The sequence below is a fragment of the Dermacentor variabilis genome, chromosome 7 (genome assembly GCF_050947875.1).
Source record: "Dermacentor variabilis isolate Ectoservices chromosome 7, ASM5094787v1, whole genome shotgun sequence".
Taxonomy (NCBI): Eukaryota; Metazoa; Arthropoda; class Arachnida; order Ixodida; family Ixodidae; genus Dermacentor; species Dermacentor variabilis.
The window spans coordinates 165,260,030-165,286,394 of record NC_134574.1 but is presented as its reverse complement, the minus strand read 5'-3'; the positions used below and the strand labels follow the sequence as shown (position 1 = coordinate 165,286,394).

Sequence of the window (26,365 nt, the reverse complement as noted above, 5' to 3'; positions counted from 1 at the left end):
AAGCCTTTGTTTGAAATGCTGACACAACAGATAGGTACTACGCACGATGTTGAATGAAATGTTCACACTGATTTGTCATAGCTTGCGAGACGTACCTTGCGGATGTCTGCCCTTGGAAGGCTCCATCTCTTCCTCCTGTGTGCGGAACACTGCCGTGAGCAGCAGCTGGAAGATGTCGCTGAGTGAACCCAGGACATCTGTCTCCGTCAAAGCACGCTCCAGCAGATCTGAAACGGAAGGTACGCCATGAAAGGACAACCCTGCGTTCACAACTGGCTGGAGTTTCCGCACAGCAGACAGGTGTGCTGGGTGCGATTGAGGAGGCAGAAGCACTGACCGAAGCTGACGCCCGCTGGGAAGAAGTCCTTGAGGTCCAGCTGCTGGGCGAACAAGCTGAGGAACTCGAGGACAACCATGAAGTCCCCAAAGTGCTTGGGGGGAATGGCGCAGTGCAGTGGCACAAAGGATGGCAGCTCCCGCAAGTCGTCGCACTCCAAGTCATCACGGGGACGGTTCCACTCTGTCAGGAACTGGGCGTGTAGGCGCCGCTCCTCTATCTTTTTCTGTGCAACAGGCAGGAGAACAATGCCTGAGACGGCTGATCTTTGAGCAGTGCGTCACTTGCACCATGTCATAACGCCAGCAGTCACGCAATGGGAAAGAGCAAACTGGAGAACTACGAGACACTCAAGGATGCCATTAGCCCAACACAAACTTAAAGGAGCACTTTAATTACATAAATATATCAACCTTAGTTATATTGTTAGGCAACTTTATTAATTGATGCTTTAATTAGTAAATGCTTTATTACAACTATTTTTAAACCAGTGCACTGGCTGAAGTTGTCTCTCTCAAGACTCCAGGGAAATTGGTTCTGTTTATCAGGAGTTCCGTTCACTGAGAGACAAAGCTGAATACAATTGGATGAATACAAAACCAACCAGCCATGAGGATGCTGTTCAGGTTAAGAGGCATGTTCTGTTTAAGTGATTTCCGTTTATCGAGATTCCACTGTACTATCAAAATTGTGCACATACTTTTTAGAGAACAGACGACCAGATTAGAAAGGGCTCGCCATTGATGGTGGTTAAGAATCACCATGCGGCTTTGGTCAAAATTTCAAGCATAACAAATAAACGAAATAAAATAAATAAAAAGTTGATGATGAAAGTTATGCACTCGACCCCAATTAACATGGCAGCACACCTTTTGCCGGGCTTCCTTCTGAGCAATCTTCAGCTTCAAAAGCTCTTCAAACTCCCGATCCTTTGCTGCCTTGGCTTCGGCTGCTACTTTGGCCAGTTCTTCAGCCGACGGATGGCCCACACTGGCGGCAGCAATGCCATTTGGCTTCTCGGCAAGCTCTTTCTTGCCATTAGTAGTCGCTGGAACAGCTCCTAAACAAACCATGGCAAAACATCACCAAAAAACCCTCAATTGAAAGACAAAAAATGACACCCCAAATATTTTAACACAAGCACTCCAAGGAATACTGAATAAAAGATGCTGCAGTCGAGGAGTCCAGATTAATTTTGGCTACCTGACGTTAACGTGTACATGTATCTAAATCAAAGTGCATAAGCATTCTTGCCTATCAAAATGTGACCACCACCGTGGCCGGGACATGAACCCGTGACTGGCAGTTGAATGCCACTGAGACATCACGACAACCAATGGCTGCTGGAGAAAGAAACAGCACAGGGAGCACAAGATGCCGAATGTGCCGAAAAGATGTGAAGATGCACCAAGCAAAGCTTTCATACTGCAACAATTTGTTCAGCTTAACTCTGCAGACAGCCACCTCCCATAATGCATCACTAGTTTTCCAGGTTTAGAATCCCTTGTCAACCCTTTGGCTGTGAGGTGTACTGAGTGCTTTGGCCCGCTGAGCGTCAGATACTTTTCTAAAGTGCAACAAGTTCTTTCTGTCTAAGTAACATGTTACCAGGCTTGCATTACAAATGCTATTTACTGGCGATATGCTGCTGAACACTTTTACAAAGCTTTATAATCTGAAAAATAACAAAGTTAGCAGGCTAATTAACAATTTTGATTAGAATAATCAGTGTTTCACAGGTGACATGGCCATTTCGTTGATGTCATTTTCATATTGTAATCAACATCATAGCTTTAGAAGTCGGAGTTCACAATAAGTAGCTCCATATTTCTGCATTGTGTAGGCTTCTTGCGCCGGACTGCCATGTTGGGAAACAAGCGGTCTGAGCCACGCAAACAGATATAAAGAACCTAGATTTTCAACAAACCTTCTTCCATGATTTGTCACATCGAAAGAAAACCTAGTATGAATATCCAGTTTAATTAAGTTCTGCATAGACGGTGCCATAAGTCCATGGATGTTTCACATTGCTAATTATCGCGCAATATGTGCAACCCGGCTTTACTCATACAGGGCTGGTTGTGTGCATTGGCCCCCAGACGAGCATTTAGACTGATCACACAATCTTTCAAAACTATATTTTCGAAAATTTGGTAGTAAGAGGTTGATTAGTAAAAGAAAAAAAAAATGGGGGTCAAAGTTACGTTTTTAACATGTCCATGGCAACGCGGGTGGTGCAGGTGGGCGACAGCAGTAATTCCCACTGTGCGCATGTGCAGGGTTTTCCTGCAGTACGCAAGCGACATCTTTGCTAGAAATCAACCAAGAGCAAAAAAATTCCTGCTGCTTCAGATTTGGCACGCCTCGTGGGTTATAACACTCAGGGACCGGGGTTTGAAAAATTGCTGCACAGTCAAGTTGACATTTCCAGATTCCCCGAGTTTTGCATGTTTTCCCCGAGGGCCCTTGCAAAATTCTCTGAGTGATACAGAGCTTTGTTTTATGTCAAGACGGGCTGACACCATGTTGTCCAATGCTGTCACTCTCTAATCAGCATGTTAAAAAAAACCGATTTAGTCCAGTTAGAATAGTAAGGAGTAGTGCTTACTTTATTCAAAAAGAAAACAGAAAGGAGGGGTTAGTAAAATGCACAGTGAATAAAATAACTTCGAAAAAAGTGGTAGAGACCATTGAAAATATTCTCAAATGCGAATAAAAAGGAGATGATTACAGAAGGAAATATTTTCGAATATGAGCCATATCTATCAAGTGATAGCAAGCTCATTGGTATGAGGCCAAAACTGACACAAATTAGATTCTGAACAGCTGGCGAGCCAACCTCAAGCGCATTGACATACTCTCAGCCCGCGCACAACGCCTCAGTGTTGCGTGTCACTGCTTTAATAACCTCAGTTCACAGATTTCAAAGCACTATTGTGTATTCTGGACGCTGTGGCACAGTTCTTGGCTTATTTAGACTACAGTGCAGTCTATATTTACCAATAAAAGATTAACTGGGCTTGAGCAGACGTTGCCGAAACCCATAATGTGATGGCAAGCTGGTGCGGGAACTTCAAGGCAGCGATGCCACTTGCCTTTCGTTGTAGTGTCTTGGCTTGCCGGGCCACTTCTCAAGGTAAGAATGACCATTTTCATTAAAAAAAAAAAAAAACATGCTAAAGACGAAGACGGAAGGAACACATACGACAGGACTGGCGCTACTTCCAACTTGTGTTTATCACAAACGGTGATCTATTTACGCTCTGCGCATCAGGTACATCATGAACTCATCATACACACAAAAGATGGTAAATGAATCAGATCATAGACCCGACTGTATGGTCAATCAGTTCATGTGCCTAGACATTTCAAGAGAAACGTCACTTCTTTTTCTTGCACAACCAAAGACAGATAGCTGACGCACTTTTCGCCTGCTTTCCTAATAAAATATGCTTCCACTATTTCACATTCAATTTTTGTGTTTTGTTTCATCAAGAAAGTTATGTCACCAAATACTTCGTCTTCAGCATGTTCTTTATGAAAACTGTCAAGATGTACTAACTCACCCAAACCAAGGTATTATTGTAAGAATGACCTTTTTGGTATTCTAAAAGGGTAATTCACTAATGTACAGCAAAGTTTTTGTCCTTAGCGTCTCATCAAAGGATTAGCAAGCAGTGTATGAAACAGCCTAAATGGTCACAGCATTTCCGGAGGTAAGGCACTCACCCTCCTTTTTGGGGCTACCGGTCTGCTTCAACTTCCGGGGCTTGCTGACCTTGCCATCAGGCGAGCCAGGTGTAGCTGCCCCTGCTGAGGGCCTGTTCTTGGGAGACACTGTGAATGTTGGGGAGGAGCCCGTGAAGATGTCAGCAAACGTGAGCTGATGCAGACCGTACTTCTTCTGGGTCTTCTCCTGCAGAAGATGTTGCAATGGCGCACACATTGGCCACCAGACTATATTTTGCCACCCTAAATGGAACTGTTAACGACAGAAGGAGTTTCATGTTCCAAAGCTATTCAGTGGGATAGGAGGGACATTGCCATATGACAACACAACAAACGAATTACCCGCACCAGGTTTTCATCTTGCTAATTAAAGGGCTAATGAGGTTTCATCTAGTAGGCCTGGCGTTTAAAGGATTTTCAGACTGGAAGCAAAGTCAAAAAGGGGGGCAAAAATCGTACCTTAACCCGCAAAATTCCATCTTTGTCGAGCTCTGTGGCCTGACGTAGGAAGATGCGATTCTTCTCTCTCGTGAAGGAGTTCTTTTTCCGGCTGCAACATTTGAGGCGCACCGGTCACAAAACACTGCAAAATCTGTGATGTCAGAGCAATATCACTGGTCATGACTCAAAGGATATTTTGGCCTTTGTTTTCTTTGCTAATAATCAACCTTTCCTGCTGCTAAAATATACAAATACACTTTTTAAAGTAGTGTATCATCTCTGGCATGTTGACATGTCTTTGTACCATACGAATTCAGTGCAGATTAACAATTCAAAGAACCAACATAAATACACCTGACAAAGTGCCATTTGCAACTGCACTATCCATTTGGTTTGCTGTTGCAGATGTTCTGGACTGACTTGTGCACTCGCAAGTAGCACTTGGTCCTGCATGTGCATGTCCTTTCTTTGTTGTTCATCTAAACTTTGAGCTAGAAGTTTGCATAAATCTAGACAAGAGTTTATCCTTACCACCCATTTAAAAATACGAACAAGAGCAAGTTGTCATGGCTGAAGCATTACACACAGCAAAGATGAAACCATAGAATGTACCAGACGTCAGTTGGTGGGACAGTGTGAACCTTGCCCTCAGGGTCGATGACCTGGTACTTGACCTTGTCGGAAGGCACGGATTGACCACTAGCCTTCTTCAGCGGCGACGCAGGGGTGCTGGGTGCAGGAGAACCAGGTATGACCTTGGCTGGTGACTTTGCCTTAGATGGGGGCGACACCACGGCTGCAACAGTGCACGTTTTCCTGTAAGATGGGGGGAAAAAAAAAAGAATTATTGGGCGTGTTCATTTGACATGAGAAATAACGGAACTAAAGCACTGAAATTTATCTGCTCAAGTGAAACCATATTTGAACACCAATTGTGCAGTCAAATGCTTCTACATGAATTGAGAGGGACCAAGAATATCCCTTGTTTTAAATAACTAAATAAGGCAAAATAAGCATGCAGATACAAATCAAGTTGCTCTGGCTTTGCTGAGACATCTTATTTAAACCTGTTATTTTTTTCTGCACACATTAAAGTAGTGCTCACTCCTGATCTGACATTGTTGAAAGCAAGACAGCATTCTCAGTTGGAAGTTCCGGTAATGACAATAGATAGTTGCAGGTAGTTGAATGCCATTAACGCCTCCAAAGTCACCATTATTCATTCTCCGCAGCCGAACCCCGAGCAGAGTCACTGACTACATGTCAATGTCGCCAACGTAAGTTTGCAACAGAGTTGTGCATGTGCTTCGGCATAACCTTGCTCTAATATAACAGACCATGACCAGGGATGCGTAGACTACTTCATTCAACAGGCAAATTCTTCATTATAGTGGTGCTCACAATCAAGCGTAAGGTTGAAAGAAACTGGTGAGGTCGTGTTGTCCCCTGCAATATGCAGGTAATTTCAAATTAAATATTTTTGTTGCAATTATGTGAATGCGGCTCACTTCTCACCTATTTTTCTGCCTGCCTTTCTCTCTCCACACTAAGATTCATCACATGAGCTTTATGCACACATGTTCTCACATGTCCATACAGTTTTTTTTAATGTGACAGTGCTAACAGCAGCATGCTGTTTAAAAGCCATGTTTGTTACCGAGTGTGACAACATGTATGTGTGTGCAGTCTAGGAAACCCATATGGATGTTACCTGCTTGCACAGCTTCGAGCACAAGCAAGCTGCTCTTGCAAGTAACATTGCAGAGCACGCGGTATTTAAAATGGAACCAAAATGCGCAGCTGCACTTACCCCCACAGCCACTACTTCATGCCATAGTACAAAAAAATAAATGCAACACCAACCAAACCAGGGGAGACACCGTACCATCTCATGCCTATCATGCCGAGTAAATAGTAGCATGTGAAAGCTCACACTTGCTTTCACCATGTGACAATAGCAATGCAAATACCTAATGAGGCTACAGCTGCAGAAGCAACCCAACCTTCAAAAAACATTGCACCGAGAGGTCAACAGCATGCGCCACCGTGTGCATGTTTTACAATATAGAAAAAAAAAAAAAGACTTTGCAGCCAGAACACTGCTATGTATTAGCGGTGCTGGCAACAACCACTGCATGTTGTTCCACGATGTCTACCACAGTAGTACTGTTACACATAAACTATGTTGAATAGTTTGTGTAAACTTCAATTGGATGATATATTGTGTTGATCACTTATTCTAACTTATCTATGTCTTGTTAATTTATCTGCTGTTGTTTGTATTTTCAGTGTTATTATGTATTACCCACTCCCCTCTGTAATGATTTGCCCTGAGGGTAAAATAAATAAATATGTTACCTAGTACACACAACGCGCATACACATGAAGCGGATTCGGATCCGCAGACAACGCCCGTTGTCCAGCCTCGTCGGTTACATCTTCCCTAACTTTTCCGCCATCAAAACGACTCGCGGTACGAAAAATCAGTGAGAGACAGGCGCACAAAACCGATCGGAGCTCGGCACATGCTAACTCGAGCGATCGAGCAGCGACGCCAGAAGGAAGAACAGCAGCACAAAACCGTTTAATTCAACGCACAGTTTTAACCGCTGAGCAGCACGACTGAGACCACGACTGCGCGCATTGAAAAACGCGAAAGGTGGGACACTCGAGATTCACCTGACACCGGGGAGGCAAGCCGCGCACACACAGCGCCGCTGTTTTATCCCTCCAGGCACCGCCCAGGCGATTACGAATACGCTAATTTCTGTCATCACATCTTTCGCGCGGGCGGCGACCACGACAGTCTGTGTTTTCTCACAAGTCAGTGCAAACAAGACCGGCCGCGGCTTTCGCCGCCATTGGGGCACGACGAACACTACTACGAGTGACCGGCGATGTGTACACGGCGATGCGCCGTGTGCGCCCAAATACGATTCCAACCAACCCTCGGACAAAAGCGAAAATAACACAAGTCATGCACTTGAATCAACTCCTTCACGTATGCATTTCTAAACGACAGAGCGTCGCGCTTCGTTTCTTTCGCGAGTGGATTGTCGGCTCACCAGAAGTCGGTTATCTTGCTGCACGACTTCGCCGTCTGCTTCAGCTTCGGGCTCTGCTTGCGCCTCTCGAGCGCCATGTCTGTCCGTCGACAAGCGCGTTTGTGCGGTAGGCGAATATCTGGCGAAATTACACCACCCACGAATCTTCAAATGTTCGAAAAGCAGCACCGACTTCGCGACTAGCCGGACATTTTTTTCCCGCCGCCTGGACGCGACGCAGAAAACCCGCGCGCTCCTAGGACCGGAAGTACCACGTGATCTCCCGTTGCGCGGGAACCCGCGCAACGCAGACGACCAAGGATTTTTTCATTATTATTATTTTACTGCGCCTCCTGCGGCAGATATGCAAGATGGCGTGCCTGCCCGAACTGTTTTTGTTTTATTTCTCTTTTCAACCTCAAAGGCTTTTCCATCGACCATGAAAAAGTGAACGGCTGGCTGCGACGCAGTGCCGCAGGCTACAGAATGAGATATTCTCCACTGACGAATTACTCACACCGCTGCCACAAGCGGACGAGCACGAACAGGACGACCAACAGCGCTATTTTATAAAAGTGGCTTTCTTGTTGCCTCACATTCCTACCTTGTTCGCAAAAAAAAAAGAAAAGCGGTGTTTTAAGATCGCCGTGGCAGGAATACAGCTGTTCGTGAATACTGTCGTAAGTCGGTTAAAATGAAACGGCCAGCTGGCCCGACAAAAACTCCATTCACTCACATTCCTTTTCGTTGAAGGCATCAAGGGAGCCAACCGGTTGGCAAATAGCTAGGAAATAATAGACTAGTACACTGTAGTAAATGAGCATTTCACGAACTGCAGATTTCTACTCGCAAGAATGCCCGTGGCATGACCAATTCGGCTATTCGCCACGAAACGGCTCTGAGACTTGTAATGATTGAAAAGGGACCTTGCTTTGCCCACTAGTCCAGCCAGAACAAAATATACGTAGTTATGGACTAGGGGTGTTTTTCGTTACGCGACAGAAGGTACGAATTCGCAACGCTGGTCATATGAATAATGTTTATCCTAACTACGAAGTTTGTCCTTTCTATATCAAAGTCTGACGAGCATGGAAACATGAAAGTTTAGTTTAAATGCAAGAGTGAATTCACGCTACATTCGTGCAAATGCGGCAAATGGCGGAGACGCACCAGTCTATTGGTTTTCTAGTCCAGCTGATTCACCCCAACTGTACTAGTGGCCATGTGGAATTCCAGATACTGTTTCTGTACACATTCAAGGCCTGTGAAACATTGCAGTACATAGTCCCTTTTCAAGCAGAATGTAAGAACATCACATACGAAGATGATGATAAAGTGTTTTAGCCAATGCAGTATTATCGTAAAGAAAAACACATAGCCATCAGGTAAATCCTTCCATCTAGCAATATGTAAGCCCACTTACCATTTTCTCACTTGGGACAAATTTCTGCTTAACACTTACAGACCGTAAAGAGGTGAAAGTAACTCAATACATTAATGAATTTGCTTTTCATTAAGCGTGATCTTCCGATTAAAACCAAAAAATTTTGTATTATGATCAGGTTCACTATAACAAAAGCTTGACTGTACCACACGATTTATGCGCATACAATAGTAGATTACAATACTTTTTGTATTACTACTGCAGAAATGCAGCCAAGTTTGAACTCGCTGAAAAGGTTCATTTGATCTACCCTGCACTTAACAAAGGGGTTCATGCCAGTTCCATGCACATGGCTCTTTCAGAAGTGCAGCAAATACTTTGAAATCAATCTGCACTAAGCCTGCGCTGAGTGAACTAGTTGCAATGCATCACCATGTTGATACGGCAACAATGCGGATGAAATACAAAAATGCTTGTGCACTACGACTGAGGTGCATGTTAAAAGAACCGCAAGGCATCAAAGTTATTCCGGAGCCCCAACTAAAATGTCCCTCATAATCCACTGTGCTGTTTCGGAATATTACACACACACACACACACACATCAGTTATGCAATGGACTCCAGACAAAAAGCTACAGAAAGGTATCTTGAGGACATAGGAACACTAAAAACTGTACAAGCATACATCAAACAAAGGCAGCTAGCAGGCATAATTTATGTAAGCATGTAATGACAAAGTAGCCTTAATGGCAAATGTGTTACTGAGTTAATGCACATGGTTAGAGATAAGAGACACGGGACTTGCCAAGCAAGCAACACAGCACTGTGGCTCAGCTACTGATTCATTAGCCTTCAGGTCAGTAATCTCATGCTTCAATCCCCGTTTTAATGAAAGCAGTGCATCTTCCAGAACTCTCCACTGACCTATGCCTTGCATCAACTGAACTCATCTTATGTCCACAAATTTCCAAATATCATCACTCCGTCTAGTTTTTTGCCACTGTAGTCTGTTTACCTTCCCTTGGCATTTGTTCTGCCAGAGTGAAGCTTTACATAACTGGCCTGATTACACTTGTTTCTCTTGATCTCAACTGCAATGTAGACTACCAGTGTCCGACTCTCAAACACACAGTACTATCTGCCTATATTTTTAATGTTGAGCCCAGTCAAAAAGAAATATGAATGTAGGACTCAAAATGCCTTCCATAAAAGTCAGATATATTCATACCTGCCAGCCTGTGAACATTAAAACACGAATAATTTCTGCAGACACAACATCAGAAGGGGTGAAAGGGAAGAATGAGGCCGGGGGTAGATAAGCACTTCTTGTGCATATGTATCCACGTGGATATGTATACCACACACATTTTTGTTAAGGACAACTTATTATTAAATGGGCCCTCAAACACTTTTCTCACTAATGATAGAATGGCTTCCCTATTAAAGGATGTCTAATAAATCTCATGCTATAAATACTTTTCGACTCCTTCAAGTATTAGTGGAGTTACCCTACCGATATGTGCCTTTCTCTTTCCTCTCTCTCTCTCTCTTAGCTCACTGGAAGCTACGCAGGGAAGAAGCAAAGAGAGCTCTCCCTCTCCACTGCTCCGTGCGCGGAGCAGGGATGAGGAGAAGAGCATTCAGGGCATCCTACGATGAAATGCAGCAAAAGCGCTTGTCGCGGCACCCTGTGGGGACTGCGGCACACTACGCTACGAAGCAAGCCACTCGCATATCACAGGCCACGCGCAGCATATGCAGCCAGCAGTGCAGAAATGAAATGATTTTTCAGTGTTTTTGAGATCGCAAGCATATATACGTTTCATTAATTTAACTTAAAATGAGCAATTATGTGTTGCTGAGAATGTTCTCGCGATCACCAAATCAGCCAATAGTGTTGGTATGCTGGCTGCATTCGATGACACTGCATGACGACAATGGAATGTTTCTCCATTTTCAACAAAAGATTGTAAATTCCCTGCTGCATGCAGTGCAGTAATATTTGGCTCACATGTTCACAGCAGCCTCTACGACAGATTGGCAATGCTTTCTTGCTACGTCCAAAAGTGTTTCAGGGCCCTTTAAGCACAGCGCACAAGCACAGCAACCTTGGGACAGCACAGACCAACAAGCAATACACCGTTTTTAGATCAGAGTGACTTTTTCAGCAACATCGCTGTTGCCAACTTCGCCTGCATGAAGAACATTTCTCTAAACTTGCTTGACGCAGGAACCCCTTTGGTGTCCTATCTCAATAGGAAGACTCCAAAAGGTGCAGTCAAAGAATGAAGGACAAGATTCTTTTGTTAACACAATGTACTTTTCATTAACCTTGACAAAACATTAATAAAATCACAGAATCAGCTTGAATTCATAAACATAATGGAAAGTTCAGGAGAGTTCGCATTATGTATATTAAATGTAACCAAAAGTATGAGTAGCTAGAATACATGGCACTGAGGTCCTCCTTAACCCTTTAGGTGTCATGCCAGAAAAAACCTGTGCACACCACTTGCCGCGCCCAAGTAACACCATGTCATAATTTCCTGCGTTTCCCGAGATAATTCGCAGACCTAGGACACTCATGTACAGGCAGGAATGGCTACACATAAGTTGGTTAAATTGAAATTGCATGGCAGATTTTGTTTGCATTCGACAGAAGGTGTGATAAAACCTCATATGTGTTCGTGTTGCTCGTGTCTGACCTGCACACTTCTGTTGTTTTTCAACATGGTGGACTGGCTGGCGCAAGAAGAGCATGTTGTTCTTGAATCATGCAGGAAATTACAAGCTTCTTATCAACTCTGATTCAAAGGACTCCCAATATTGACTACGAATGTGTCAGAGTGACAATGATAATGACTCAAGAGAACAAATGATCAATTAGCATAATTAATCAATTTTGTTCAAATATTCAGATAAAGCTTTTGAAAATATTTGGCAACATATCACTCATAAGTGCTAACTGAATGTAAAGCCTGCTAATGTGCTGCTTAGACAGAAATCAAATATGATTGCACTTTAAAAAAAAATTCCAGTACATAGTGAGCAGGAAAGCCAGAAATTCCTGCCACTCAAATCCATTTTAATGCCAATTCCAAAGGCCTTGAAAAAAAAAAAAAGCATGGCACTGGTAGCAAAATCAAGAATATCAAAACATCTGAAGAAATTCACTAAATAGAACAGATAACAGCAGCACTTATGTAGGTCCGTGAAAACAATGCACAGAACATTCGGCACTAATGATAAGTCTCTACAGTAAGAGTTGCCAGACAACCTTTACAGGGTCCCTCACCAAGTTTTGACATTGTAAACAGATTAACGTGGCAGACAGATCATACACTGACGATCCTGTCTGCGAAGTATCAAAGTGATGCACGATGCGAACACAGCCGAAGTTTCAAACAAAAGCTTGTGCACCTATCGCCTCGAGGCAACCCCGCTTCCAGCCAGAGAGCCAAGGTCACACACAAATTCTGCTACCTTAGACTGCCAGTAGCATCACCAATTATGCCATATAACTCTGGTAAATTATCCAACTCAGAATTTACCATCATCGTCATCATCAGCCTGGTTACGCCCACTGCAGGGCAAAGGCCTCTCCCATACTTCTCCAACTACACCGGTCATGTACTAATTGTGGCCATGTCGTCCCTGCAAACTTCTTAATCTCCTCCGCCCACCTAACTTTCTGCCGCCCCCTGCTACGCTTCCCTTCCCTTGGAATCCAGTCCGTAACCCTTAATGACCATTGGTTATCTTCCCTCCTCATTACATGTCCTGCCCATGCCCCCCCCCCATTTCTTTTTCTTGATTTCAACTAAGGTGTCATTAACTCGCGTTTGTTCTCTCTCCCAATCTGCTCTTTTCTTATCCCTTAACGTTACACCCATAATTCTTCTTTCCATAGCTCGTTGCGTCGTCCTCAATTTAAGTAGAACCCTTTTCGTAAGCCTCCAGGTTTCTGCCCCGTAGGTCAGTACTGGTAAGACACAGCTATTATACACTTTTCTCTTGAGGGATAATGGCAACCTGCTGTTCATGATCTGAGAATGCCTGCCAAACGCACCCCAGCCCATTCTTATTCTTCTGATTATTTCCGTCTCATGATCCGGATCCGCGGTCACTACCTGCCTTAAGTAGATGTATTCCCTTGCCACTTCCAATGCCTCGTTACCTATCGTAAACTGCTGTTCTCCTCCGAGACTGTTAAACATTACTTTAGTTTTCTGCAGATTAATTTTTAAAGCCACTCTTCTGCTTTGCCTCTCCAGGTCAGTGAGAATGCATTGCAGTTGGTCCCGTGAGTTACTAAGCAAGGCAATATCATCAGCGAATCGCAAGTTACTAAGGTATTCTCCATTAACTCTTATCCACAATTCTTCCCAATCCAGGTCTCTGAATACCTCCTGTAAACACGCTGTGAATAGCATTGGAATTTACCATACTGCCACTCAAAGTAGGCCAAGCAGCAAAAAAGGAATGTTATGTGTTCCCTCAGCTTTGGTATGGGAGAAGGCAGAAAAGACATGCTGCTTGTGGACGTTAGTCGAGACAAAGGGAGATAATGTCTATGTTGGCAGTGAAGCTCTCCCTATGTTGGCAGTGAAGCTCTCCCCTCTTGAAGCATGGCAATGTGACATTTCAATTTCTCCTATCCCTTCTAATAATGAAGCAATTAGAAAAACTCTTGCATAACGCTCCCTAGATGGTACGTCACAACTTCGATTGAAAAACCAAAATTTCCAATTCTGCCGATGAGGGCTGCTTTAGCACACTGTGTTTAACGATTCTAACCCGTCCCCAAATCTAATGTGCATCCAATGTGCGCGGGATTAAAGTAAGAAAACAAAAGTGCACCTGAACGTAACATGCCCCCGTGTTATAAAACAAAAATGTAGCATGCCACCACGTTCGCAATGAGAAAAAGTGAGACGTGCACAATTTACCTAGACAAAAGGGAAGCTTTTTTTTTTTTTTTTCGATGAGCTTCCATATTAAAAGCGGTGTTTCGTGCTGGCCATTCGCACTTCACTGGTCCCAAATACAAAGAGCACAGGCCCGGTATTCTTGAGCGATCACTTTTAGAGATACCAACATCACTTTGGCAAGATTTTATGTGACTCTGCACTGGACTTGTCAAGGCATGCAGCCGATAGCGTTCCTGGCACTGTGCGCAGCTTGACACACCATCAGAAACACTAGAGGCTGTATACAATGACACATTCTGTGCAGAGTTGCGCGAAATCTTGTGAAAGTAATGGCGTCTCTAAAATGATGATGAGCAGTCGAAAAAGGAATCTCGCTTTAAGCCAACGTTTTGACAAGGGGACTTGTCTTCACTGGGGCAGCAACACTGGGAGTTGCTGCCCTGACGAAGACAAGGTCACGTTGCCAATTGATTGGCGTAAAGCATCATTCTTCGACTATTCCTCACCATTTCAAGTTTCCATCATCCTTTTAATTTGTGTCTAGTATTTATGAAAGTGACTGACCGAGAATACTGCACTGGATTGTACTACAGCACAAAATGAACCGATAGCAACTTCACAAAAATGTGCTTCATTGCCACCTAGTGATGGCAATGACACCGCATCTGATGGCTCTGACAATAGGCTGTTGCCACCACAGTGAACGCAGTTTTTCTTTTGTATCCAACTATAATGCACATTTAATTTTCGGACCCATTTTCACAGAAAGAAAGGTGTGTATTTGATCAAGTAAGTACAGTAACTGCACTAGCTCACGGCAACAGCTGCCCGAGTGTTTCTTGCCGCTGGGCTTATTTGCAATAAATCAAACCCTCAAAAGAGGATTGAAATAATGTGTATCTCACATGTGCGCCTGTGAGATACACCTCTCCTTTACTTGGCAAACAAAGAACCAGATCAAATGGACTCGTGCATGAAAGATGCACAGAAAGAACGCTGTAAAGAACAAGTAAACAAACGAAAGTGTAAAGATTTCCAGTAGTGGTTCTTCAATTAGCTCTGAAAGAATTACAGAGAAATATATATTTGCGGAACAATCACAGTTCTTTTGGATCCCTTGTTTACTGCTCTACCAAGTGCCCAAACCAACTCGGGTTGTTATTTGGGAAGTTGCGTAACGATGCGTGGTCACCAGTCTCACAACAGCGTAGAGCGCAGGATGCTGCAGTTCTAGACATAGTGCGCCCACCGCAGAAGGTTAGAAAAACACCCACATCAGCACAGCACACATTAGCACAGGCGGCTGATACTGACCTCTACTATACTGATAACGGTAGAAGCATCATTCAAAACACAGAATTATTCTCCATTTCCGGTGACGTTTTCTCTACTTCCTTTTTAAATAAAAAGTTGCTGATCCATAAATGTTTTCATAAACAACAGTTAAATTTGTTAATTTTCACTTTTCCTACCTGCTTGGCTGTTGCCTTGGCTCTCTCCCTTAGTAGATCGCTTAATTTATCAACTCCTTGCGACTCTTGTTTCCAGTTGCCTATTTTGCCCGAAAAGTGCTGTACAATTAGGGAAAAGACAGACGAGGTAACTGGCGACAGTCATATTGCTTATGGGTTTAATGGTTGTTGAACAGTCTGATGATGGACGCCCTTTTGCATTCTTTTATTTTCCACCTCATCTAACCCATATCGTGGGTATATGGTTCCGAGGAGCTGCCAGCATCACGGTGAGCCGACACTCGATGAAATAATGAAGCAAAAGGAAAAGTTAAACGCAACTGGCGTTTTCCCTGGCCACAACTGGTTCCACGAGCATACAGACCAGCTGACTACGAACCGAATCCCTTTCCTGGCCCCTGGATCAGTCTAAACAAAGAAGGTTGAACTAATGAAGCAACAGCAATGCACGTGACCGTTGAATAGATGGTGACAGCTGAACTCATCTTGAGTTAACCACGCAGGCACTGAACTGATGAGAAAACTGGCCTTGCACCCCAGGAGATGCCGATAACTACCCCCATGCAAAAGGGGTGAAAAAATTTACAACCATTCCACTCTGTGAAGATGGCACTTTCCTGCTTCCTTTCGTCCTTGTCCTTTTCACGCACTGTAAGCCTCATGACGACAGTCAAAGCTCTCAAACGAAAGGCAAAGTTCTTCGCCTCCGCCGCGGGGGGCATGAAGATAGTGCAACATTGGGCCGACCCATGGCGGAGGTGAAGCAGACGTGAAGCACTCCCCATACATGGGTCCGTCCCGAAGATCCTGAAGGCTGCGTTACAGGTTTCCGAGCCCTCAGGGGTATGTGCCATTGAGCTTGAACCCTTTCTGCACTATCACCAGGATCGGCCCACATTATGATTTCTTCCTGTTCACGAACACGGAAAAACCTACGGAAGTTAGTCATATATACTGCTTTCGCTGTAAAAGGCAGCAAAATGTTGACCATTGAGTAGATTGATTTGTCGGTGCTTTAGGAATGTGTGTGAAGAGTGGTGGCATGGGTGGATAGGGAGGGTGGGGAGTATGCCATTTAACAGAACACTTTCGTGTGGATGAATGATAAAACTTGACGGGAAAAAAGGAAGGCAGAATATTCCTGAAATTCTACTTTATCTTATGAAAGCATACATGTCAAGTCATTTTGCTTACGAGCATGCTGCGTTTCTAAAAACACTTTTTTAAAGGAACTTTCTTGTACTGACAGCCAATTTCTGAATGCTAGAAATTACATACAAAGAAAAAGATGTACTGCTTGAGCTCACACGGGTTTGCTGCATTACTTGGGTTTATACATAATATTTGACTAGAAAAGCAAGGACAATTCAAGGATTTCAGGAACTGGTGATAAAATTTGAGAGAGTTGAGAATTTTTTTTTTTTTTTTTAAGTTTAGAAGTGTAGTGTGAATGTGGGAGAATTCAAATTAGCACACTTTAATTCTCCCATGTTATTTTTAACTAAGATTATTTCTCCACGGTGACTCCTCACTCATCTACATATTCAGCTCTGCATCAGACACTCAATGTCTGGGCTATAAGTTTAAGCATGAGTGGACAGGCTACTCACAAATCCTTAAGTGCCTGTGGCAGTGGCAATACAACAGTGACAGTCTGAACATGCGATCAGCGCTACTGCGTAGCACAACATTCAACCTAGCCACTAGTACAAGGAACACAAGACTATGTGTTTCTTAATTAAAACAAGAACAATAACATTGTACCACATACACAATAAAAAATGTGCTTAGATTTAGGTGCACGTTAAAGAACCCCAGGTAGTCAAAATTTCCGGAGTCCTCCACTACGGCGTGCCTCATAATCAGAAAGTGGTTTTGGCACGTAAAACCCCAAATATTATTATTATTACATACACAATAAAAAGGGACATGCCCTGGTAGTCTCTCATAACACGGGTTGCACACAGCAAAGGCATTTCAACTCCAGAACTGAAACTTGTGGAAACAGATCAACACACAAACACCAGTGGAGAATTATCTAGGGCACTATCTGCCACATATCATATTTAAGTGTGCTGGTTTATATGATACAAACTGTATCCACCCATTTTCAACAATTTTAACGATTTCTAAGTGCTCCTGATAAATTTATTTAAAAATGTAGGGTATTCAAGGCTTTCAAGGAGGCATAAATACGGAGAATTCAGGTACTGAGAAAATAGCAGTGAACTATTCTCACGGAATAAAATGCACCAATTTAGGCCTAACTAATACACATACTTTTGTTTCTGTCGTCAACAGTTCATGTTACATCAGCATAGTTTTGGTTCTTATCAGAGTTCACCCCACCTTTAGCAGCCAGGTGTGCAGAGGAGCTATGTTGCACTTTAAAGTAACTGCGCTTACAGGTTGTTCTACTTCATAAGTTCCCTGTCGCACTACCTTCCGTGAGTATAGTACAGCTACACAGTTTTGACAAAATACACAAGGTGTCTTCGAAAGAATGATATCTTGTCATAAAGGTTACCTGCTATATATAAAAATTTAACATCTTTCATAACCCATTACTTAAGTGCTTTATGACAAAATACATTATCATAAAGATGTCTGCCAAAGCAGCGGCAGCAATAACTAGCACAATATTTCACTCACTACCACTGAGTGTTTAGCACGTTAGCAGACACTTGCAAGTGGTACGTGAATCACAAAAAGCAACATTTGTGATTTCACTGAAAAGTTCAAGAAATTAAGTTGCCATTGTGTGATATTTGTCAGCCACTCCCATTAAGCAGCCAACATCCTTTCATGTTCAGTCTACATGTTGCTGGCACTGATATCGAGGGTGACCCCTTGATTCAGTTCACGGACTTCATTCACACAGCATGAACACGTGCACATCACTGCCAAGCATAGTTCACAGACCCTCTCAACACTAGTGGCAAGAGTCAAGTGTGCTTCGTGAACATCTGTCAGTAAAATTTTCAACATTAGACATCAAGCCATGTGCGCACCCTTTGTTAAAGGGACGCTAAAGGCAACTATTAAGTCAAGCTAAAGAGATAGATTAGTGCTGAAGACTCTCTAAGGCGTCAATATTATCACGAACAGAGCCTTATTAATAGAGAAATTGAGGTAAATGCTCGACATGATTAGAGATTCCCCGGGACATTCAAGCACTTGCCTGATGACAAAAGCACTCCTCAGTTAAATTCTGTCACTACTACTCAACCACTCATTGCAAAGAACATCCTTGTATTGTATTACAAGACGAAATAAAATGGTACTTGTCCAGTTCTATTTCCTTTTTAGAAAAGAAGAACTCATTGAAATTACCCTTGACAACAACATGGGCGGCCGAAAAGTGTCGTTTTCGCTCGACTCTGCGCCACCCACGCTTTCGCGTTTCAGTAGTTCTGTTACCGCGTAGTGCTGCGCTGGTGTTGCTGGCTCGCGAAACTTGCACAAAATGCAAGTAGCAGAGAATTCAACTTCCATTGATGGCGTGGGATGGCCGAACAGTCTGCGGCACTTAACCAAAAAGCAACTGCAGCGGCGAATCCACCATTCCGTTAGCTCTGTCTTGGCTCGGTACCGCCGTCTGCCAGACGGCGTTTTACTCCCCGACGGCAGCAAAGGGTGGTGATGGGGGGGTATGCAACCTCGCCACTCCCCTGGCTGGATGGCGGGAGATTCGAATTTCGAAAAAGGTATTCGGACCTTTCAGATGAAATTTACTCGTAAACTAAGTATTTTCTTGGCACGAAACAAGCGTTGCGAGGTTTCTGGAATAGTATTTAATCAGTCCATGTCGACTTAGTGTTTGCTTTTAGTGTCCCTTTAATCTTGCTTTCCTACTATCCTGTGGTAGTACATGCGCACTATGAACTCATATGAAAGTACACAAGAACTGAGGGTGCCAGAGACCGTGCCCATTTACTGAACCTTCACCTGTAAACAGATTACTGTCCGTGTAACGTGTGTATATCAAAGAACTGCTTTCTTAGGAAAAGAAAAGAAAGAAAAGCTCTGCAGGTTTGTATTTTTACAATTCTTAAGAGCTGTCATATGATACTGTTTTTCACTCTTAAGACATGAGTGGCAAACTGTCAAACCTAAATTCTATTATTTGTTTCCATCCTTGTTCAGCAAAATTGGTTCAGTTCCGGTTCAACGCTAGAGTAAACAAATGATTCATACCAACTTATGTTGATTTATGTTCATTTGCATAACGAAATAATAACAGAATTATAGCATAAACATTGTACATAAGCTTGACAGCACTCCTGAGCTGCGAAAAAATACTTTAAAGAAAAATACACATCTTGTTTTTCAGGCTGCAATTAATTAAACTAACATTGTGGAAGCTCACCTCCAAACCAATAATCCGTTTCCATCGCACCTACTCCAGTTTACATACCAGTGCGATGAAAAGAAACTGTTCAAAATTTAAGGTGCTTCGTTTCAGTGATTATATATAGGACCCCAAGCACCGGAAGACTATTTGATGGCCACAAATACACAAATAGAGTGTATTACTGAGACGCATGCACCCCAATGCAGCATGTTAAAAAACCTCGCTAATGGTTGTGCTGCTTCTAAAATGACAGCAAACTCGTGCACATTTAATAATGTGCTAACGTTATTAAGCCACAAGTGCATGCAATACATGGATAAAAAGTGCCAGAGAAGATTAACTATCTAAAGTGAAAACTGCATTTTTTTTTTTTTCCCAGAGAAAAAATAATTGTGACTTGACAGTTCAGTTTGGTTTGCAAAAAGATAACATCTTTTTATGGTTTCTTGTTTTCGGTTCTATATACTGCCATGCGTTCACTGTTCTATGGCTGCTTTCAACAAGTTATCAAGTGCTATAAGTTATCACTCTGTGCAAGATGCACTTGCTGGATCCAGAACTTTGTGAACACCATCATGTGTTTCAAACTGCGAAAGCTGTGTCTAACCACTTTGCAGGCGAGATTCGAACAGTGTTGCATAATTTAAAACCTACATGAGCATCAGCAATTGCTCTGGAACATAAGGTGAGAGAAACCTATATAAATACCAGACTGACTATAGCTATGCAATTATATTTCACAACCACTAACCGTGCCCATTGCTGTCACTGCCTTTGAAGTTTTGCTCCCTTTCTGAGCATGCAAGTTTGCCATAGAGAGTTCAAGTCTTGATTTGCTTTTTCTGGTATCGTTTCTGCCTCTTTGCCATCTCTATGCAATGGCAGCAACATCCTTTTAAGCATCTGAGAAGCGGGAGCTATGAGACGTCGGTACTCACTTGTGGCTCTTAATGGTGACTTCGACCGACTCGCCGACAAAGTACCGGTCACGTGCAAACGAGTAGACATCGTCGCAGAGGTCAGCGAGGCGGCCCCTCTTTGTTAGGCTGGCAATGTAGAGCAATGGCTTCCTCAGCCCTGCTGAGAACGACGCCAAAATCTTCAGAGCGTGTTCCTCGGAGTTCAGGGCATCCTGGTACGTGAGGCCTGGCTTTCCGGTCAGGCTGCACGTCCACACCAGGCTGTTGCACAGGATCACACGAGCAAAGTACTCGCTGCACCAGAAACAGAAGGCAAGGGGGCCCTTGAGTACAAACAGTGGCTGACGTGTATATTGGAACATCAAAAAGTGCTCTGCATGCCAAACACTGCGACACTCTCTGATAGGCACGCACGGGCTGGACACAAAGCTAGGCACAATGAAGGGCCTTGACATGCAGATGTAAGGTACTCCTATGCCTCAAACGATTGGCCTGAATGACATGTACAATCATAGCATTCCTATTGTCGCATCTCGCATTGAAAGCTTCATGCACATGAAAGAAAACTATGTACAGTGCTTCAACAGTGATATCTTTAAAATAGAACATAATGGAACTTAAAAATATAGAGTCAGTTTACCAGTTTATTAGCACTGAAATGTCATTAAATTTCATCCATCTACATTCCAACACCAACTATGGAAATCTAAAAAGGGAATTCATGCTGCTTCATAAAAGCAGCTTTTTCTCAGCAACAGAACCTCGCTTCTTCGCATCGCAAAATCATGATGGAAGCAGAAGCTAATTATGCATTGCGCTGAAGCACATCGTAAACGAGAACCTGAATTGAGTTCCCTGTCATTTCACTCAATTATCCTGCCAATAAAGGGTTTTCTTTAAAAGATGCCATGCTAGGTAAGTTGGTATACCAAATGTGTAACAGTAGCGCGAAACTGCACAATGCAAAAAAGCAGTGTCTGTAGTGTCTTTCTTGCTGTTTCCTAGCCCCGCGTCACCAATAAGACAAATATCTGTATCCCTTATACCTTGGAGTTTCACAGTAAGACTACCAGAGAAAAATTCGGTGCTACGTCCATGCGTGCTATTAGTACATTGATAGGCAATCAGTGGAATCATGGGCAGTATTTGGATTTAACTTTTCCCTTGGCTCTGACTGTCCTCCTGAACTCTTAAACTGTTCATGAAGCTAAGTAATCATCACAAATTATTTATAAGGCTACGATTATTCTCATTTAACCTCGGAGTTGTACCATTCTATTGCTGCCACAACAGCAGAGAGAAAACAAAACGTCAAAAATAATTTATCAACTGCGAGTGTTGCCATGCAAATGTCATGCACATTTAATCAGAGCACATATTTCATAAATTGAGGTTAATAAATTGCACATTGTAAGTTACATGATAACATGAATTACTCATAAACATGAGGACTTGGCTGCTCTATCGAACTGAGTGAGGCAAGAGCAGAACACAACAGAACCTTTAAGAACAATTAAGGAATTTGCAATGCGTTTGTGTTTTCTCAATGAAGGTGTGTGAAATCGGAGATTCCATGACAACTCATGGTACCAATGTTTAACGAGAAAAAGTAGTGTCAGATATCTCTCTAGAAATGTTAGTACGAGCAGCGCTATTAGGTAAGAGTTTACTTTCTTAAACATGTGGTGTTGACATAAATAAAGAAAAGGATAAAAATTTTTGTTGAATAATGTGCTCCGACATGTAACCCTCATCGCCCTCACACAGCCAATAATTAGAACCCTGAACAGGCCACTTATACCTATTTCATTTAAAAAGACTTTTGACCAAGCTTGTTGATTTAGTTCCTTTTATTTAAAAATAAGAAAGTGATGCCTGCATTTCAGTCATGTGCATTTTCCTTATTTTACATAGTTTTTTATGCTGGCTTCATATACAAGTTTCATGCAAGTGTCTTCATGACTGATGCTTACTTTCCTTATTTTTTTATCTTTGCACAAGCACAAACTTTTGCAACAGTTCCTGCTTGTGGATGTAGTATGTGTTAATAAATACATGTGAAATGTAAAATTGATGTTCCATTCATTGACTGATAAATTTTGTAAGATTTAACATCCAGAGCAACAGGTTTACCATCCAGAGCAACACCGGGTCTAATGATACAAAAACCAGGAAAGGTATTTATGCTATTCTGAGCAGTATAATCTCTGCACAGAAGTAAATTGTGCAATGCCAGAAAAGCAATGAAACAAGGTAAGTATATCTGGATTTCAATAAAAGATTAAATCTAGACAATGCAGTAATACAGCATAACGAAACACTGTTGTCATAACACTTAAACACATGGGGAATGAGAGAAATAAAAAGAAATCTGCAAAAATCTATTTTTATCCCATATTATTTGTTTCTCACATTGTTGACGGCTGGGAAAGGAGCCTGCGCCATAAATTCCTATCGAAACCCTCGCTAAGCTGAGCGGAGCAGAGCTTACAATGTAATAAATTTGTATTTAAACTGACAACAAGCACTTTTAGACATCCATCATACAAGTATGAAGCCTTAGAAAAGGCACGTATATACAAGCATAACCATACCAAACTCCAGTAATAAACACTAGCTACCATTTATAGGCAGAGCTTTCAAGGATATGCAATCTCTCAAGGCAGTAAGGGGAAAAAAAAAGGAAAGAAAGATGTATAAGGTAATCAGTTCTTGCATGTGTCCAGTAATTTAACAGTACTCAAAGTTTAACACATTTTCATGTCTAACCTTCTTTCTTTTAAAGGCGTCCTTAAAACATGTTTCTTTGATACGAGTATGATAATTGATATCAGCTAGCCACAATCCATTTATTTTATGTGCATTTTGTGGAAACTCTTTCTATGCATTCTGAAACAGATTATTACACAAAGCATAAATTAATGTGCATAATGGTCCAAGGTCCAAAAACTGCACTAGAACAAAATTCTCGCTGAAAGGTTTGTTACGCCGGCAAATGACATCACCTAAAAAGTCGCAACAGGGTAAGATGCAATCCGAAATGTTAACAAAATTTGTTGCTGGGCTAGTTGGTTCGTTCTTTCCGGTACTCGAATTCTAGGCACGAGTGGCAATGCTTGGGCCAGAGAAATCATGGAGGCATATCATATTAGAAAGAAAAAATGTGCCTGTTGGTTTTTTTGCTTAGCAAAGAAAAGCAGTTTTTAGAAAGGATGCTGTAATCTATGCGCTTCTTGACATGATGCATTGGTTGGCTTCACGGGCAGTGTGCTTTTCGCAATCCTGGTCTGCTGTGCACTTAAGTAGGTGAAATCTTCAAAATAAAACTTGATTGTGAGTTGGCGCTTGTCCTGTGCTTCTGTGTCTATACTCTGTCCCGTCTTGGAATTGCGCTTACGAGTATTCAGTTGTTAATCCAAAATATATATGAACACTGATACAACTTGCTCAACATTCATGAAGAGATGTAGTTTCATGCCGCTCGCTTTATTACACATTTGAAAGTTATGATAAAATGAACATTATATAGTTACCTTACAATTAAATATGAAAAATTAAAAGCACTCCAACTCCTGTCATCACTTTTAAATTTTGTGAGTAATAGAGTAACAGAACTGTATCACGTTTTTCCATTACAACTTTCTTGCAAGTCAGGTGTGCATTGCAGACATTTTAATGTGCGCTTCCCCTAGAGTGCCCAGCACCAACTATTCAGCTTCCTACAGAGTTTTTATTGTAAAAGCCAAGTAAAAATGTCCTATGAAAGTGTTTGCTTTAAGACCAAAGAAAGAAGAAACATACGTGATTCTTTTGCAAAAGCAGACACATTTGCTTGCTTTACATTCTCTGGTTGTACAAACAAGAAGGCCATGCGGTAGCACCTTTTGTTCTAACTACGCCTTTTGAACAGTACGTGTTTATGTTTTCATGTCCGGCATGTCAATAGTATGCGCCTATCCCATAATGCTAACACAAGAAACATGGCAATGAAAGAACTGTGTACTGAAAAACACAGCCATATGAATGTGTAAATGAACCTTATTCACATCATAAAGCCTAACACGAAAAGTACATTAGAAAACAAAAGGTTTGCCTCAACCAATGAACCCCTTCAATGTACTTCTGGCCAAGAGAAGAAAAATAGTTTAACGACCACTCAATAGCATACAACAAATGCACAGCCACTCATGGCTTATGATGCTTTGTACAATCTTGCATGCAATGTACATTACTACATATGTTGCAATGTGGCTTGAGTAGTCAAATAACACACACATTCAATACAGTAGCTGCAATAGATGATAGCACACAGGGTCACAGAACATCCACAATACAGTGAAACAATCCACTTTGGCAACATGAACGCAACAGCAAATGGTGCAAAAGCTGCATCTGCTACAATGAAGATGCCTCCAGCTAATTCTTGATCATTGACGATCTACATATTGATGCTGAAGAACATACACTTCAGAACATGAGAAAAGACAATGTCTATACACCAGAACAAGGCTCACGCAGGATAGCACCGTCGAGTGGCCATTTCTGAAACTGGGGACTAATAATGCATCGAGCGGTATCGTGCAAAGCAAAAAACGGTAATCACGAAAAACGGTAACTATGCGCCAACCATAACGGCAACTTAGATTAAGTCAGCATAATATGGACGCACATATCATGTTTAAGCAGCGAGCAAAGCCCGCAATAGCACAATAGCGAGGCGGGCGTGGACGAAAAACCTGCGCCGTACGACATCAAAGCCCACGAAATGGCCCGGAACGTGGCAGCTCGACGAATAAAAGATGCTGTAACGCGAAATATCGGTTAGGCACCCAAGTGGTAGTTGAAGCTTACTCTGCAACGAAGCCTGCCACCGTCAGAAACAGCTTCGAAGGCAATCGTAGAGAAGGCTTGGGTCCCGAGGAGGTTCCCCCGACCCCCGCGCATCATTTCCAAGCGCAAATTTTGCGACGAAATTAGATTTAGGCCTAACAAGGGCTAAGCAACGGCGACACCGTGAAGGTGTCAGAATGTCAAAAACAACCGATTCATGCGCAGGTCCGGCTTACCGGCCTGCACCAATTTGACATGGAAACACGCCGAAAACAAACTCACTCGTAGTTTCTGAAGCCCTCGTTGGTGATCTTGCAGAAGAAAACCTCGTCGTTCGGCTTGAGATCGGCCGGTGGTTTCTGCCGAATGAATGGGTGCTTGCCGTAGAGAGGCATGGTTGAACAGGCGAGTGTCTGCTTCCTCCGGAGTGTCTCTTACCAAGGAAAGTAAGTCCTTCCCATGAGCAATTTCTCGTCGAGAAGCACACAACGCGCGCAGGCTGGAGTTCCGGACGCGTATCTAGATGTCCAATGTCAAAAGTTCCTAACCGGCACAGCGGACATCGCACGGGTACAAGACTAACCCCGCGGTCTCTCGACCCGCGACGGATGCGGCAACTTTCTCGAGGGGCTGACGGTGCCCCCGACTGTGGCGCTACCGTTTTTCCGGACACTACGCGGTCTTCACGGTCAAAGCATCGTGGGTTTAAGGCGCCGTTGGGCGAGAAATTTGAATGAGACTCGCGTGGGAACTCTCAGCGTCGAACATTACAAGACGATCACAACGCGGGGCCAGAAAACACAACTCCGTCAGGCGGGCACTAAAACCGGAACCGAGCGATGCCGATTGGTCCTAACGGGCAGAACGAGCTTTTTGGCGCAGTTTTATTGTGGCGGCAGCACCTTCGTGCTCGATTTTGGCG

At 42.8% G+C, this 26,365-nt stretch overlaps 1 protein-coding gene across 2 annotated transcripts in view; it reads right to left on the bottom strand.

The window, feature by feature from the left end:
• The window catches only part of Acf (ATP-dependent chromatin assembly factor large subunit), a 64,731-nt gene extending 38,476 nt beyond the window's left edge, over positions 1-26,255 (bottom strand). The window contains exons 1-8 of one of the 2 annotated variants that reach the window (XM_075700163.1): positions 25,726-26,255; positions 20,632-20,907; positions 5,120-5,323; positions 4,526-4,616; positions 4,067-4,253; positions 1,207-1,397; positions 338-563; positions 96-227 (exon numbers count right to left, since the gene is read on the bottom strand). In XM_075700163.1, coding sequence (XP_075556278.1) covers positions 96-227; positions 338-563; positions 1,207-1,397; positions 4,067-4,253; positions 4,526-4,616; positions 5,120-5,323; positions 20,632-20,907; positions 25,726-25,838 — 1,420 coding nt within the window. In that variant the 5' untranslated portion in view covers positions 25,839-26,255. Of the gene's footprint in view, positions 1-95; positions 228-337; positions 564-1,206; positions 1,398-4,066; positions 4,254-4,525; positions 4,617-5,119; positions 5,324-7,572; positions 7,799-20,631; positions 20,908-25,725 lie in introns of those variants that run through there. The other variant, XM_075700165.1, reaches the window with a different exon arrangement.
• Between the last annotated feature and the right edge of the window lie 110 nt (positions 26,256-26,365).